Source organism: Marmota marmota, unplaced genomic scaffold (assembly GCF_001458135.2).
Source record: "Marmota marmota marmota unplaced genomic scaffold, marMar, whole genome shotgun sequence".
Classification (NCBI taxonomy): Eukaryota; Metazoa; Chordata; class Mammalia; order Rodentia; family Sciuridae; genus Marmota; species Marmota marmota.
Genome location: NW_026000174.1, coordinates 56,671,152 through 56,685,736, shown reverse-complemented (window position 1 = coordinate 56,685,736; position 14,585 = coordinate 56,671,152). Strand labels below are relative to the sequence as shown.

Below are 14,585 nucleotides of genomic sequence, written 5' to 3'. Positions count from 1 at the left end.
TTGTGCTTAGAAGGCCAGGGAAGACACACACACCCAGGGTCATTAAAACCCTGACACTCACTGAGTGCAATCAGGTGGTGGTCACAGAAGTTAGCAGTGGAGATGGCGTGGTGAGAAGATGCAGTCTCTCCCTTAGGAGGCCCATGCTACAGGAGGTAGGTGGCCACATAAAACAATATAATCCAGTGTGAAGCCCTGTGATTCCAAAATATCCAAGGGAAAGGGGGCCACCAGCTGTGAGGGACTCTGGTCTGACAAAACAGATTTCCTAACTGAGAAATATCTAAGGCAGCACAGAGGACAGGAACAGAACTTAGCCTGGGATGGACCTGGGAGTGGGAGTCATGCATCTCTGAGGTAGGTAAGACCTGCATGTTACTTGAGCTGTGAGTAGGGAAGAGGTTAAATAACTCTCTAGGTAGATGCAATGGTATTAGCCTGAATCTCAATCAGAAAATGCAGGTCTCCCTCGCGAATGTAGGGAGATCCTGTCTCAAAATAAAAAATAAATGATTCAGGGTGCAGGTCAGTGTTAGAATGCTTAACTAGTGGGGTTGGGGGAGAAATAGCTTTCAATATTACATAGATACAATCTGAAAACATGCATTTTAATCCAGGAAACCAGACTATTAGCACACTTAAGCCTTCTTACATGAATGGCTTGGTAGATTTGCCCAGGGATCTAAGAACTTACTATGAACCTTGCCTTCTCTTTGTTTCTGTAACAATAAATTCTCTCCTTGAGTTACCTCTGGGTCCTGATGGTACTTAATCACCTCAGCCTGTCTCCATCACTGAAGAAAAGAAGCTTTGTGGTATGAGGGTAAGTCGTCTGGCTCCAGTATCAGGTGCTCTAGAGTGTCATTATGTGAGACCACGGCTCATGTACATTGACCTCAACTAGCTCAGACACAGTCCAGAATGGAGCAGGACTACCTGCATATCAGCCAGTAGAGAATCTAAGTGATGACAAGGTGTTGAGAGACTAGGAGGTAGAGAGGGATGGGTCAGAGATTGAGTGGGCCCTGGGGAGGGGGTGTAGGAATTTTGTTGGCACTGGATGCATAATGCTTGGAGGAAATGAAAAGTGCCCATGAACATTGTGCATGGATTGAATGGATCCTTAGAAAGCAATAAGGTCACAAGGAGACCAAGTTTAGAGGACAAGAAATAGGAGGGGAAGTAGAAATAAGGACTCAGACAAAGCCTTGTGGCCCCTTGAGGGTTCTAAGTCCAGGGAGGTGCACCACAGGACATCTCTTCTAAGACTCTGAAGTGTTGTGGACAGGATGAGGACACTGTTTTTGAAACCAATTTTAGGAAACAAGCAAAATATAAGTGTAATGCAAGAAAGCTGCAGTGAAAGGTAAAACAATTAGCCAAGGCAATAGAAAGATGTACTACAGAGACCCAGCCACACTGTCCTGTCTGCCCACATTGTCCAATGAGAGGACGTGCTGTCATTTATCTCCATACAATATCATTTCACTTTCCAAATGACAAACATTTTTGATGACTTTCCATTTTCTACAGAATAAACCCCAAAATCTGTAAGAGTACTTCCATAAACAGGTACCAAACTCTCTGGACAGCCTTATTTGTTGTTTTTGTCACCTTACTCCAGCCACACACAATGTGTCCCTGGTTGCTGTCTCCATTCTTGCAATGCTCTTCCCTTCTTCTATCAAGAAGACTTATCTTTCAATATCTAGCTCACAAGCACCTCAGACAGGCACGTTTGTATGTATCTCCTCCCAGTTCATGAAGAAGTCGTTATTTTCTATCATTTCAGATCACACCATTCAAATAGCTGCCTGTTGGTGGTGACCTCATGGCCAATACATACAACGTGACTGAATTCATTTTCCTGGGATTGTCTCCCAATCAGGAAGTGCAGAAAGTTTGCTTTGTGATTTTTCTGCTCTTGTACGTGGCAATTGTCCTGGGGAATTCCCTCATTGTGCTCACTGTCGTGACCAGCAGAAGTCTGGGATCCCCCATGTACTTCTTCCTCAGCTACCTGTCCTTCGTGGAGATCTGCTACTCCTCTGCTACAGCCCCCAAACTCATCTCAGATCTGCTGGCTGAGAGGAAAACCATACCTTGGTGGGGCTGCATGACACAGATTTTCTTCGTGCACTTCTTCGGGGGCATCGAAATGTTCATTCTCACAGTGATGGCCTATGACCGCTATGTGGCCATCTGCAAGCCCCTCAACTACACCACCATCATGAATCGGCAGGTGTGCATGGTCCTGGTGGGCATGGCATGGGTGGGGGGCTTTGTGCACTCCCTTTCCCAGATCCTTCTCATCTTCCAACTGCCCTTCTGTGGGCCCAATGTGATTGACCACTATTTCTGTGATGTGCTCCCCTTGCTCCAACTGGCCTGCTCAGACACTCTCCTCATTGGTCTGCTGATTGTTGCTAATGGGGGAACCCTGTCTGTGATCAGCTTTGTGGTCCTCTTGGTGTCCTATGTGGTCATCCTGCTTCATCTGAGGACTCGGAGCTCTGAGGGGAGGCGCAAAGCCCTCTCCACCTGTGGGTCCCACATCACCGTGGTCATGTTGTTCTTTGTACCCTGTGTCTTCATCTATCTGAGGCCTTCGACCACTCTGCCTGCAGACAAGATGGTAGCCGTGTTCTACACAGTGGTGACCCCACTCCTCAACCCTGTCATCTACTCCCTGAGAAATGCTGAGGTGAAGAAGGCCATGAAGAGGCTGTGGACCAGGACAATGAAACTAGGTGGGACATAGAGGCTGAGTCTTGATCAAACTGAGGTCAAACTCAAGGGGAAAAATGGTGGGAAGAAGGTTATTTCTAGAGTTACCCCTCTGATGTCCATCTGAAAAAAATGTCCTGGTAATCACTTGTAAAATATTTTTTCTTATGAATGTACTGCCTATACCTAGTCATTTTCAGTTGTTTCTAATTTTTACTACTATAAATAACACTCTTTACATCCTTGAATACAAATTTTTGATTTTTGGACTCATTTCCAATGGTGTGTTTACTCTCTTTGCACAGACTACTCAACAATATTGAAAAGAATGAAACTCTTTAGAATTCTTTCTACAAAACCAGCATCACCCTTATATCAAATACAGACAAAGAGCTCAGAAAAAAGGAAAACTACAGACCAATTTTGCCGACAAATGTACACTCAAAAATTTTTCAACAAGTCTAGAGATATAGCTCTAGTTACATCCAATTAGTTAGTTCTTGCCTGACCTACATGAGGCCTTGGGTTTGGTCCTCAGTATGGAAAAAAAAGAAAGAAAAAAAGAAAAGAAAAAGAAAAAGAAAGATGGGGGGAGAGAGAGAGAGAGACTTCAACAGGGTAAGATTTCCTTTTATTTTATCTTTTTTTTAGTTGTATATAACATTAGGATTTATTTTGACTTGATTATGAAAGCATGGAATATAATTTGCTCTAATTCAGTCCCCAGAACACCCCCTATCCCTCCCCTCTTCCCTCCCCCTATTTCCTTTCTTCTACTCTATTGATCTTTTTGCTACTTGGAGTTTTTGTCTTGTGGATATACATGATGGTGAGATTTACTGAGGTATATTTACATGCACAAAGGAAAGTTAGGTCAGATTCATTCCACTGTTTTTCCTTATCCCCAGTAAGTTTTTGATTGCCTCATTTGTTAGCCATATAAGAAAAAATTTAAAACATGAAGAGGTAAATAAACTACATTTAATTTAGGGTTGGGGATATAGCTTGGTGGCAGAGAACTTGCTTAACATATGGAAGGCCCTGGGTCCAATTTCCACTATTGCAAAAAAATATTTTTTTCAACAAAGTAATAGCAAACTGAATTCAACAACACATCAAAATATACAGGGAAAGAAGGAAGAAAAGGAGGAGGAAGGAAGGAAAGTGATTTCAATCTATAAAACATCTATTAAATCATCCTCTGTCCAGGGATGCAAGTAGACAGAACATTAGGATAGCAGAGTAGTATAACCATGGGTGACAGAAATTAATTAATATTTCATAATAATTGGTGGAGAGGATTTTGAATGTTCCCAATACAAAGTCATAATAACTGTGTTAGGTGATAGATGTGTGATCTCATCTGATCTGATCATTACACATTTCACACATGTATTGAAACATCACATTGTACCCCATAAACGAATAAATTACTACAGAGTGAGGAAGAAAGCAAGGAAGTGATTTTTTTATTTGTTATAACAACTTAGTGATACATGACAGCAGAATGCATTTCAATTCATTTTACACAAATAAAGCACAATATTTTAATTCTCTGTACATGATGTAGAGTTGTACTATTTGTGAATCATATATGTACCTAGGGTATTGATGTCCATCTCATTATACCATCTTTCCTGCCCCACAAGGCCTCCCCTCCCCACCCTCACCTTTGCCCAATCCAAAATTCCTCCATTATTCCCATACCCTCCCCCATTATGGATCAGCATCCACTAATGAGAGAAATATTCAGCCTTTGGTATTTGGGGATTGGCTTCCTTCACATAGCATGATACTCTCCAACTCCATTCATTTACTTGCAAGTGCCATAATTTTGTTCTCTTTTAATGCTAAGTAATACTCTACTATGTATATATACCACAGATTTTTTATCCATTCATCTATTGATGGGCATCTAGGTTGTTTCCCCAGTTTAGCTATTGTGAATTGAGCTGCTATTGAGGTGACTGCAGAACTATGATATGCTGATTTTAAGTCCTTTAGGTATAAACCAAGGAGTGGGATACCTGGGTCAAATTGTGGTTCCATTCCATGTATAAATCTCCATACTACTTTCCAAAGTGATTGCACAAATTTGCAGTTCCACCAGCTGTATGAGTGTACCTTTTTCCCCATATCCTCACCAACACTTATTATTGCTTGTATTCTTGATAACTGCATTTCTAACTGGAGTGAAATGAAATCTTAAAGTAATTTTGATTTGAATTTTTCTAATTACTAGAGATATTGAACATTTTTTCATATATTTGTTGATCGCTGAGAACAGTCTGTTCAGTTCCTTAGCCCATTTATTGCTTGGGTTGCTTGGGGGTTTGGGGGTGTTGTAAATTGCAGTGCACTCTCTAAAGTGCTATAAATGAGGTGAAGTGGTGTTTCAGTCACTGTTTTACTACATGTTCTCAATGCCTGGCGTCCAGTGCACCTGAATTAAATCTGCAACCAACACAAATGCGACTGAGTCGTTTCCACAATCCAGAAGGGCATAAAGTGTGCTTTGTGGTGCATCTTCCCATGTACCTGGCCACAGTGTGCACTACGACCTCCTATTTCTCATATGACCTGGCCGACTCAGACATTCTTCTTCCACTTCTTTAACTACTGAGTTCCTCCTGCTCATAGTGATGAATTATGACCACTGGGATATTTTCAAGCCTCTTTAATAAAAAAACATTATATGTTACCTGACTGTCACTCTTTGGTGGATGACTTGCCAACAGGACATTATTCCTTCTGTGGTTCAGACCCTTTCTTTCTGTCCAGCTACCCTGAAAGTGCTCCCAATGTCATTGCACAAGCACTTCTTGGTGTCCATTTTTTATTCAAGATTGCTTGGACTGAGAGCGTCACTGAGGAGGTGACTGTGCCTCTCCATCACAGTGGTCATGGCTAGAGTTTAGAGCAGAAATGTGGCCCAAAGACCTACGTGTGAAAGGGTTGGCCCATGGTCTTTGGCACTATGGAAAGATTATGGAATTTTCAGAAAGTGAGGCCTAGTGGATGGAAGTTAGATCACTGACGTCAAACCCTCAAAGTGAGCTTTGGGACCCTGGCCCCTTCCTGTCTCTCTTTCTTCCTCAGTTAGGGTCAGATCTTTCACAGACAGAAAAGTGACTTGGGTCCTATACTTCAAGTCCCACCACATATCAAAGAGTTTCAGTATCTGACTCAATCATATGATTTGACTTTCCACGATGTCCATATGATCTTGCCTAACACCCTCCTGCCCGAGGAGCGCAGGCAAGTTTGGGAGCAAGCTAGAAATTATGCTGATGAGGTACATCAGACCTCCCCTGCCTATCTGATTGGCACTGAAGCGGTCCCTAATAGGGACCCCAATTGGGATTATAAGTTGCCTGATGCAGTAACTAGTAGAAACCAATTCATTACTTGCCTCATGGTAGGACTTAAAAAGGCAGCTCATAGGCTATCAGTTATGAAAAGCTCCAGGAAATCATCTAAGAATGAAAACCGTTCAGCATTTTTAGATCGCCCGACCAAGGCTTTATTGCAATATACTAATCTGGACCCTGAGACTCCAGATGGGAGACAACTACTAATGACCTACCTTTTCTCCAGAGTTTCCCCAATATTAAGGCCAAAGTAAGATCCCTAACTCCCCAAGCTGAGGTTCTGGGAGTCACCTTTAAGGTCTATAACGGGAGAGAAGAGAAGGCCCAGAAGCAGAAATTTCAGATGCTTGCTCAAGCTGCCCATCCAGCCTCAGCATCTGTCCCTGGTCCCACTGGCCCATGAAAGGGTCCCTCGGGATGGTCCGGACCCTGTTTTAAATGTGGTCAGATGGGTCACTGGGCTCTCATGTCCCAAACCTCACAAGCCTCCAGGCCCTTGTCCAGAAGGGACACTGGGTAGTTGACTATCCCCAAGCCCATAGCGACCCGAGGCCATCTGGTCCTTCTGGTTCCCCTTTCCAACTCTTAGGACTGGCTGCAGAGGACTGACGAGGCCCAGGTCCCCATCACCTGACCATGTCCATCACTCCTCGGGAACCCAGGGTAACTGCGTATTTCTGGTAGGCCTGTCTCCTTCCTCCTAGACACCTAGACAACTTGCTCTAACCTAGCCACCGGTTATAGTTTCTATAACGTATATTGTAGGGGTAGAGGGTAAACCTTACTAACCCTTACAGACACCTCGCCTTGTTTGTGCTTTGGCTCTCTAATTTTTACCCACTCCTTTTGGGTCATTCCACAGGGCCCTGTTCCCCTTATGGGAAAGGACATTCTCACAAAGTTGGGGACTATGCTTTCCTTCTCCCCTCATACTCTTCCATCCAGACTCGCCTGCCGCTCCCCTGATCCTCACCCTGACCTTAGGAGCCCTGGCATTTCCATATCCCTTGCCATCCCCAGTCCTCTGGAAAGGTGGAACATACCACCCAGACCTTGAAGAGCATTCTCACTAAACTATCCCTTGAATTACATTTAGACGGGACTAAACTCCTTCCTTTGGCTTTTCTTAGGTTATGGGCTTTTCCAAAGAAGCCACTCAACTTCTCCCCTTTTGAGCTTCTCTATGGACGGCCTATCTTCCTGCTCAGCTCACCTCCCTCTGATTCTCCACTACCCCTTGCTCCTCATCTTTTCTGGCCCCTTCTTGCAGGCATTAGGAACTTTCTTTGGCAATACAGTGATGCTATTCCCATAAAGCCTAGTTCTGCCTCTTCTTCTCCCGCTCTGTCTCCTGGCAACCTGGTACATTTTAGCTCCCCCCCCAACAGGACTCCCTCCTCCTCTCAACTCTCCACAAAATGGACTAGGCCCTATCAGGTCATTCTTACCACTCCCTCGGCAGTCCACCTTGAGGGCATCCCATATTGGGTTCATAACTCTTATCTTCTCCGCCCTTTTATATGGTGACACCCACAGGTCCTCTCAAGCTGCATTTTCCAAGGCCGGAACCCCCAATCTTCCTTTGGTCTCTGAGGACCAGGAGGACACTCAAGAACCATGAGTACCATCCTTCCCTTTTCATTTTTGCCCTCCTCCCTCGTTCGGCACTCACCACCCAGGGGTGCTACTACCAGGAATCATCATCCCAATTTCTAGGAGACTTACAGCAACTTGCTCAAATCACACTGATCATACAATCTCAGCTTGATTGTTTAGCTACTATGATTCTGCAGAATTGAAGGGGGCTTCGATCTTCTTATGGCCCAAAAAGGCAGACTTTGTCTGTACCTCCAGGAGAAATGCTATTTTCATGTCAATCAATCTGGTATAGAAAAGGACAAGATAAAACAACTACAACAGGACCATGAATGTTGGAAACAACCATTCTCCTCTGCTGAGGGATGGCAGCTCATTAACCTCCTTCTCCAGTGAGCATTTCCTTTTCTGACCCCTCTCCTTGTCATAGGCCTTCTGTTAATGCTTGCCCCCTGCATCATTAGATTCATTCAAGACCACATCCAAAAGATCTCTAATCAAACTATAAACCGCTTTTGTTACAGGAATATCAATCCCTCATCGAAATTGGGCCCCTGGGACAGAATTCCACCACCACTCAACCTTGGTCACCATTCCAATGACTTCCTGAGCCCCTAAAGAGGGATTCAAATCCTGCACCTTCCCAGCAGGAAGCAGTTACAGAAGATTAACCTATGTCCCTGTTCCCTAAGGGGCCCAATAAAAAAGGAAAAAAGGGGGAATAAAAGGTCCTTGCTTAGCATCTGGACAGGGCCATCTTAAGTGAAGGCCCATTTTAAGGAAAAGGTTTCACTTTCCCACCCAAGGGAACCCAAGGGCATTTCTTGGAAAGGCTCACCACTCCTTCATCCCAACCCAACCCCTAACTGCATGTATTAGGACCCTCTGGGCTCTGATTCCTGAGTCTGCCCCATAAACGTCCCAGAACCCAGGCCTGTTTTGCCTGTCTTGGCTATAGAGAGGTGGCCTTTATTAGTCAGCTCTGACAAATAAACTCTCCTGTGTATCTCTGCCTGGTCTCCAACTTCACCATGGGGTGAGGGGCTTCCTCCATTATGCACAGCTGTCATGATGTACCATGTGACCACAGACCCAAACAACAAAGCCAGAATTAGACAGGCAGTCAGTATAGATAGGTAAATCGAGTCAGGTCCAATCAAGGAGGCCAATTTTGAGTGAGTCCAGGAAGTTGGAGACTGTCCCCTGAGGGATTGAAATGTTGATTCCTTCAGAGCTCTTCCTCCACTCTTATCAAGAACCTGCCTCTGCTCCAACCTGCAGCTAAGGTAGCCTGTCCCAGGAATTGCCCCTCCCTAAAAGGAGCTATAAGGTTGTTAATTAATGTGTCCTGGGCTGCTCCATCCTGCCCTTCCCCCTTCAGCCCACCTGGTTCCCACCTTTCAGTCATCTCACCCAGTGGATTAATCAATCCCAGAATAGAAAATAAAATCAACTTCAAAAGCCAAACACATTTCACACTTTTAAGCAAACAAGCACAATTTTTATATCACAATTATTTTTAAGGGGTAGTTTCCCTAAAACAAACACTTACACATACATATTAAAATTAATCTTCCTTATATTTATTAAGCCAAAATTTTTAATGTAAACAATATTTCGGCTGACAGATTATCACAGAAACTTGACTTCTTGACCACATATCACAGAATACATAAAGGTTTTTGCATAAATACTTGAGGCTTTCATGTAATTATGTGATAATTTTTGCTTCTGTGTTTCTGTCTCTGTAAAGAAAAATAGCTAACTCAATTATTACAGGTGGAAAATAATCCTGTCAAACATTGTCCTAAATCTTGAAATGTCTCATCATAGTTTTCTCCTTAGTCATTAGCGGACACTTTGTTTCAAGGCTGAGTTGACATTTGTGAGTAGCACTTGCATAGAGCCAATTCATTTTACAAAGTTCACCTGTGGCATCTCTAAGACATTCCACCACACTAAACTTTAAACACACGCAGGTGTGGTCAGAGCACTGTAAGGAATCCCCATGTTCTCCACACCTTATTTCAATGCTTATGAATTCACAGTAAATCTGCTCCAGCTTTAGCAGGGCACCTCCAAGGCAGTCCTATGGAGAGTGTTGCTGGGTAATTCTCAGCTATATGGGCAGTCTTGTGCCTTGTAGGATGTGTCACAGGCTCCCTGGACTCTCTCTGCTTCATGTGAGCAGCCCCTCCCTCACCAGCCAGCTTGGACAACAGCCAATGGCTCCACACAATACCCAGTGTCCTCTGGGGTAGAATCACCCCTGGGTGGGAACCACCCATCTATACCTCTTCTACACCACAGGCTTTGAGATGTGCTATTTCAGTTTCCCTAGGCCTAAGACCAAACTCTTAAGTACTTTCATCTTGTATCAAGCCCCAGGATCAAGCTCCTGATGCGCAGGAGAGGGATCATTGCCTGTGAACAGTGCCTTACAGGTGAGTGCTCTTGAATTCTGGGTGAATTTAATTTGTTCACATTCCCAATTATTTCATTTTTCCTACTAGATTTATGCAGGTCCACTTCCCCTGAGATATTCTGTCTGATTAGGAAGGGGAAAAGGTACTGATCCCTGGAGATGCCCTCTCACCAGATCATGCATGCCATCCCCCTAGGTGCCCCTTTAAAACAGTGAGAACTTAAGGCTGAGCTAACAGGGTTCTTTGTTCTCTGTGGAACACCTGGGAGGCAAGTCTACTAGGCTCTTGTTTTGAAGAGTCAGGTGGATCTGGGATGCTTCTACCTCAGTATCTCACATTCTCAAGTCCAAGGCTGTAAGTAGAACAGATCCCTCATCTTGAGACTCTAGGCAAGCAGGAGTTCTGGTACTAGACTGACTTAGTTCTTTTCCATTGGTTAACTGCAACTTGCAGGAGCCCAGAGCTGATCTCGGGGAGGAATTTGCATCTGTATCCTAAGAACAGAAAAGGTCCCTGTGGTGAGCTCAGCAAAGTCACAGAAACACTGGGGTCAGTTTTGTTTTCTGAACATGAGCATCTTACCTATGTGATGATTGATTTCACTTTTGAAGCAAAGGGAATGGGACCCTGAGGCTCACTGTGTTTTACAAAGTTCTCTTGTGTGAGTCTAGAGCTGGTGGCAGTTCTATGCCAGGCTCTGGGATTCAGGAATGGAGACAGTGTGGATTGGTCCTTGAGGAACTTTGTGCTTTCAATACTGACTGAAAACCTATAAGTCAAGCAAATACTCTGCTTAGAAGGCAGGAAAAAAACGTACCCCCTGTCACTCACCCCAGGGACACTCACCGAGTGCTACTAGGTGGCAGTGACTGGAGTCAACAGGGGAGATGGAATGGTGAGGAAACACAGTCTTTCCACAGGAGGCTCAGAGTGCAGTGGGCAGGTGGCAGGGAAAACAAAATAATCCAGTGTGAAGTCCTGGGATTCCAAAACATCCTGAGAGAAAGGGGTCCACTGGCTGTGAGGGCCTTGGTCTGGGACATGAACTCCCTGGGTCTGAGAGACATCCAAGCAAGCACAGGGGACCGAAAGTCAACCTGTCGTGGAATGGCACTGGGAGTGGGAGTCATGACATCTACCTCTGAGGTAGGAATGGTTTGCATGTGTTTGGACCTTGAGTGTGGAAAATATAATGACATCTCAGTAACTCAGGAGGCTGAGTTGGAAGGATCCCACGTTCAAGGTCACCTTGGGCCACTTAGGGAGACTCTATTTCAAAATTTAAAACAAAAGAACTGAGGATATACTTCAGTGGTAGAGTACTTACCTAGCATGGTCAGACTTGAGTTCAGTCCCCAATCCTGCCAAAAAAAGAACTTTCTAGATACCACATGGTTACTTTCTCCCATGAATGTATGGAAGAATTCCCCCAAAATCTAAGAATTTAGGGAAGAACCTTGCCTTCTCTTTGTTTCTGTCATTGTAAGTTCTCTCAGTAAATTCCCTCTGACTTCTGGTGGACTTCAACTACCTTCTCCATCAATTAAGAGGGGAAGCTTTGTGGCCTGAGTACAAGTCATCAGGCTGCCAGGCTCAGGTACTCTGGAGTCTTCGTGTATGAGACCACATTGGCCTCAACTAGCTCAGACAAAGTCCAGCATTGACTGGAATAGTCTGCATATCAGTCACCGGACAGCCGTGGTGATGACAAGGGGTTGAAAAACTAGTAGGATGTTGAGAAGAATGAGTCAGATAATGAGTGGGCACTGGAAAGAGGTGTGGGAACTTTGTTGGCATTTGGATTCATTATGATTGGAGAAAATAAAAAGCATCAGAAGAATCGTGCATGGATTGAATGGATCCTGAGAAGGCAATAAGGTCACACAGAGACCAAGTTTAGAGGACAAGAAATAGGAGGGGAAGAGAAAGGAGGATTCAGAAAAAGCCTTGTGGTTCTCTTAGGGGTGCTGAGTCCAGGGAGGTGCACCACAGGACATCTCTTTTAAGACTCTGAAGGGCATGTGGACAGGTTGAGGACACTGTTTTGGAAACCAATTTTAGGAAACAAGCAAATAAAAGTGTAATGCAGTAAACCTGCAGTGAAAGATAGTTCAGAATATACAAAAGCACAAGAAGGATATAGACAGAGTAACACTGTCCTTGGCTGCCCAACATGTTCCAATGAGGGAACTTAGTGACTTTTTAATGTGTCGCCCCTCCTCTGCTCTGTTTCCATTATTACAACCTCTGCATACAAAATGATTTCATTTTCAATTGATGGATATTCTTGATGACTTTACATTTTCTGCAGAATAAACCCCAAAATCCATAACAGTTCTTTACACACTGGTACTAGTCTCTCTTAATAGGGTGTTGTTATTGTTGCCTTAACCCAGCCACAAAGCATCTACAGTTCCTGTCACCATTCTTTTTTAAAAAATATTTTAGTTGTAGATGGACACAATATCTTTATTTTATTTATTTATTTTATGTGGTGATGAGGATTGAATCTACTGCCTCACCTGTGCTAGGTGAGTGCTCTACCAATGAGCTACAACACCAGTCCTCTTTTTGTTAAAATATTTTTCAGCTGTAGAGAGACACAATGTCTTCATTTTATTTATTAATTTTAATGTGGTGCTGAGGATTGAACGTAGTGCTTCACACGTGCAAGACAAGCGCTCCCCGAAAGAGCTACAACCCCAGACTGTTGTCCCCATTCTTGGAAAGCTCTTCCCATCTACACATCACTAACTCCTCCACATCTTTCAAAACCTAGCTCACAAGCATCTTCGATTGGCAAATGTCTCTATGTAACTCACCTAGTTCATGAAGAAGTCTTTTGTTTTCTATCATTTCAAGTCACCACCTAAACTGCTGACTCTTGCTGGTGACCCCATGGCCAATACACACAATGTGACTGAATTCATTTTCCTGGGACTATCTCCCAACTGGGAGGTGCAGAGGGTTTGCTTTGTGATTTTTCTGCTCTTGTACGTGGCCATTGTCCTGGGGAATTCCCTCATTGTGCTCACTGTCCTGACCAGCAGAAGTCTGGGATCCCCCATGTACTTCTTCCTCAGCTACCTGTCCTTCGTGGAGATCTGCTACTCCTCTACTACAGTCCCCAAACTCATCTCAGATCTGCTGGCTGAGAGGAAAACCATACCTTGGTGGGGCTGCATGACACAGCTTTTCTTCATGCACTTCTTTGGGGGTGCTGAGATTTTCCTGCTCACAGTGATGGCCTATGACCGCTATGTGGCCATCTGCAAGCCCCTCAACTACACCACTGTCATGAACCAGCAGGTGTGCATGGTCCTGGTGGGAATGGCATGGGTGGGGGGCTTTGTGCATTCCCTTTCCCAGATCCTTCTCATCTTCCAACTGCCCTTCTGTGGGCCCAATGTGATTGACCACTATTTCTGTGATGTGCTCCCCTTGCTCCAACTGGCCTGCTCAGACACCCTCCTCATTGGTCTGCTGATTGTTGCTAATGGGGGGACCTTGACTGTGATCAGCTTTGTGGTCCTCTTGGTGTCCTATGTGGTCATCCTGCTTCATCTGAGGACTCGGAGCTCTGAGGGGAGGCGCAAAGCCCTCTCCACCTGTGGGTCCCACATCACTGTGGTCATGTTGTTCTTTGTACCCTGTGTCTTCATCTACATGAGGCCTTCGACCACTCTGCCTGCAGACAAGATGGTAGCCGTGTTCTACACAGTGGTGACCCCACTCCTCAACCCTGTCATCTACTCCCTGAGAAATGCTGAGGTGAAGAAGGCCATGAAGAGGCTGTGGACCAGGACAATGAAACTAAATGATAAATAGAGGCTGAGCCTTGGTACTGGTCCTTGGCTTTGGAATGATATTGAGTTCCAACTTAAGGAACACAATGAGTGGAAGAGGGTAAATTCTAGAATTGCCCAATCTTTGTGTCCATCTTCAAAAAATGTACTTTTAATCACTTGTAAAATATTTCCTCTTATGGATGTACTGTCTATACCTAGCCATTTTCAGCTGGTTCCAATGTTTATTAATGCAAGTAACACTCTTTTAAGTATCCTTGAATAGAAATCTTTAACTAACTTCTGATTTTGGGACACATTTCTTGGGATGAGTTTACTCTCTTAAAGAGCTTGAAGCGCTTTTGATGCACAGTGTTAAAATGAATCACATGCCTTGTGGAAGGGCTCTCAACAGAATCAAACAGTTATTAATTATTAGCTTGTTGAGGAATAATATTTTCTGTCATCTCAAAGTACCCCCTAACAATACATTTGGGATGATGCAACTTTATAGGCCTCCTTACACAATTGCCCGAAGTTAACACCACCAAGAAGGAGATGAATTAATGTACTGTTCTTCCAGTCCTGGTGCACTGAGGAGGCACACAGCATCAGCACTGTGGTATTCCTCCCCAAACTGTCCATCCTTAGTCAAATATGAAAACTCATCAGGGAAACCC

General features: G+C 44.2%; 2 protein-coding genes across 2 annotated transcripts; both read left to right on the top strand.

Annotated features, from left to right (window-relative positions):
• Positions 1–1,725: 1,725 nt before the first annotated feature.
• Positions 1,726–2,761, top strand: LOC107134634 (olfactory receptor 4X2-like). The gene has a single exon (XM_015476717.2). It carries the CDS (start codon positions 1,832–1,834, stop codon positions 2,759–2,761), a length of 930 nt encoding a protein of 309 aa, XP_015332203.1. The 5' UTR covers positions 1,726–1,831.
• A 10,121-nt stretch (positions 2,762–12,882) lies between these two features.
• On the top strand, positions 12,883–14,205 carry LOC107134623 (olfactory receptor 4X2-like). Its single transcript, XM_015476706.2, has one exon. The coding sequence runs from the start codon at positions 12,950–12,952 to the stop codon at positions 13,946–13,948; it is 999 nt and encodes a 332-aa protein (XP_015332192.2). The 5' UTR covers positions 12,883–12,949; the 3' UTR covers positions 13,949–14,205.
• The last annotated feature ends 380 nt before the right edge of the window (positions 14,206–14,585 follow it).

Coding starts and splice junctions, on each gene's coding strand:
- LOC107134634 (XM_015476717.2), top strand. CDS start 1,832: ATGGCCAATACATACAACGTGACTGAATTCATTTTCCTGGGATTGTCT.
- LOC107134623 (XM_015476706.2), top strand. CDS start 12,950: ATGAAGAAGTCTTTTGTTTTCTATCATTTCAAGTCACCACCTAAACTG.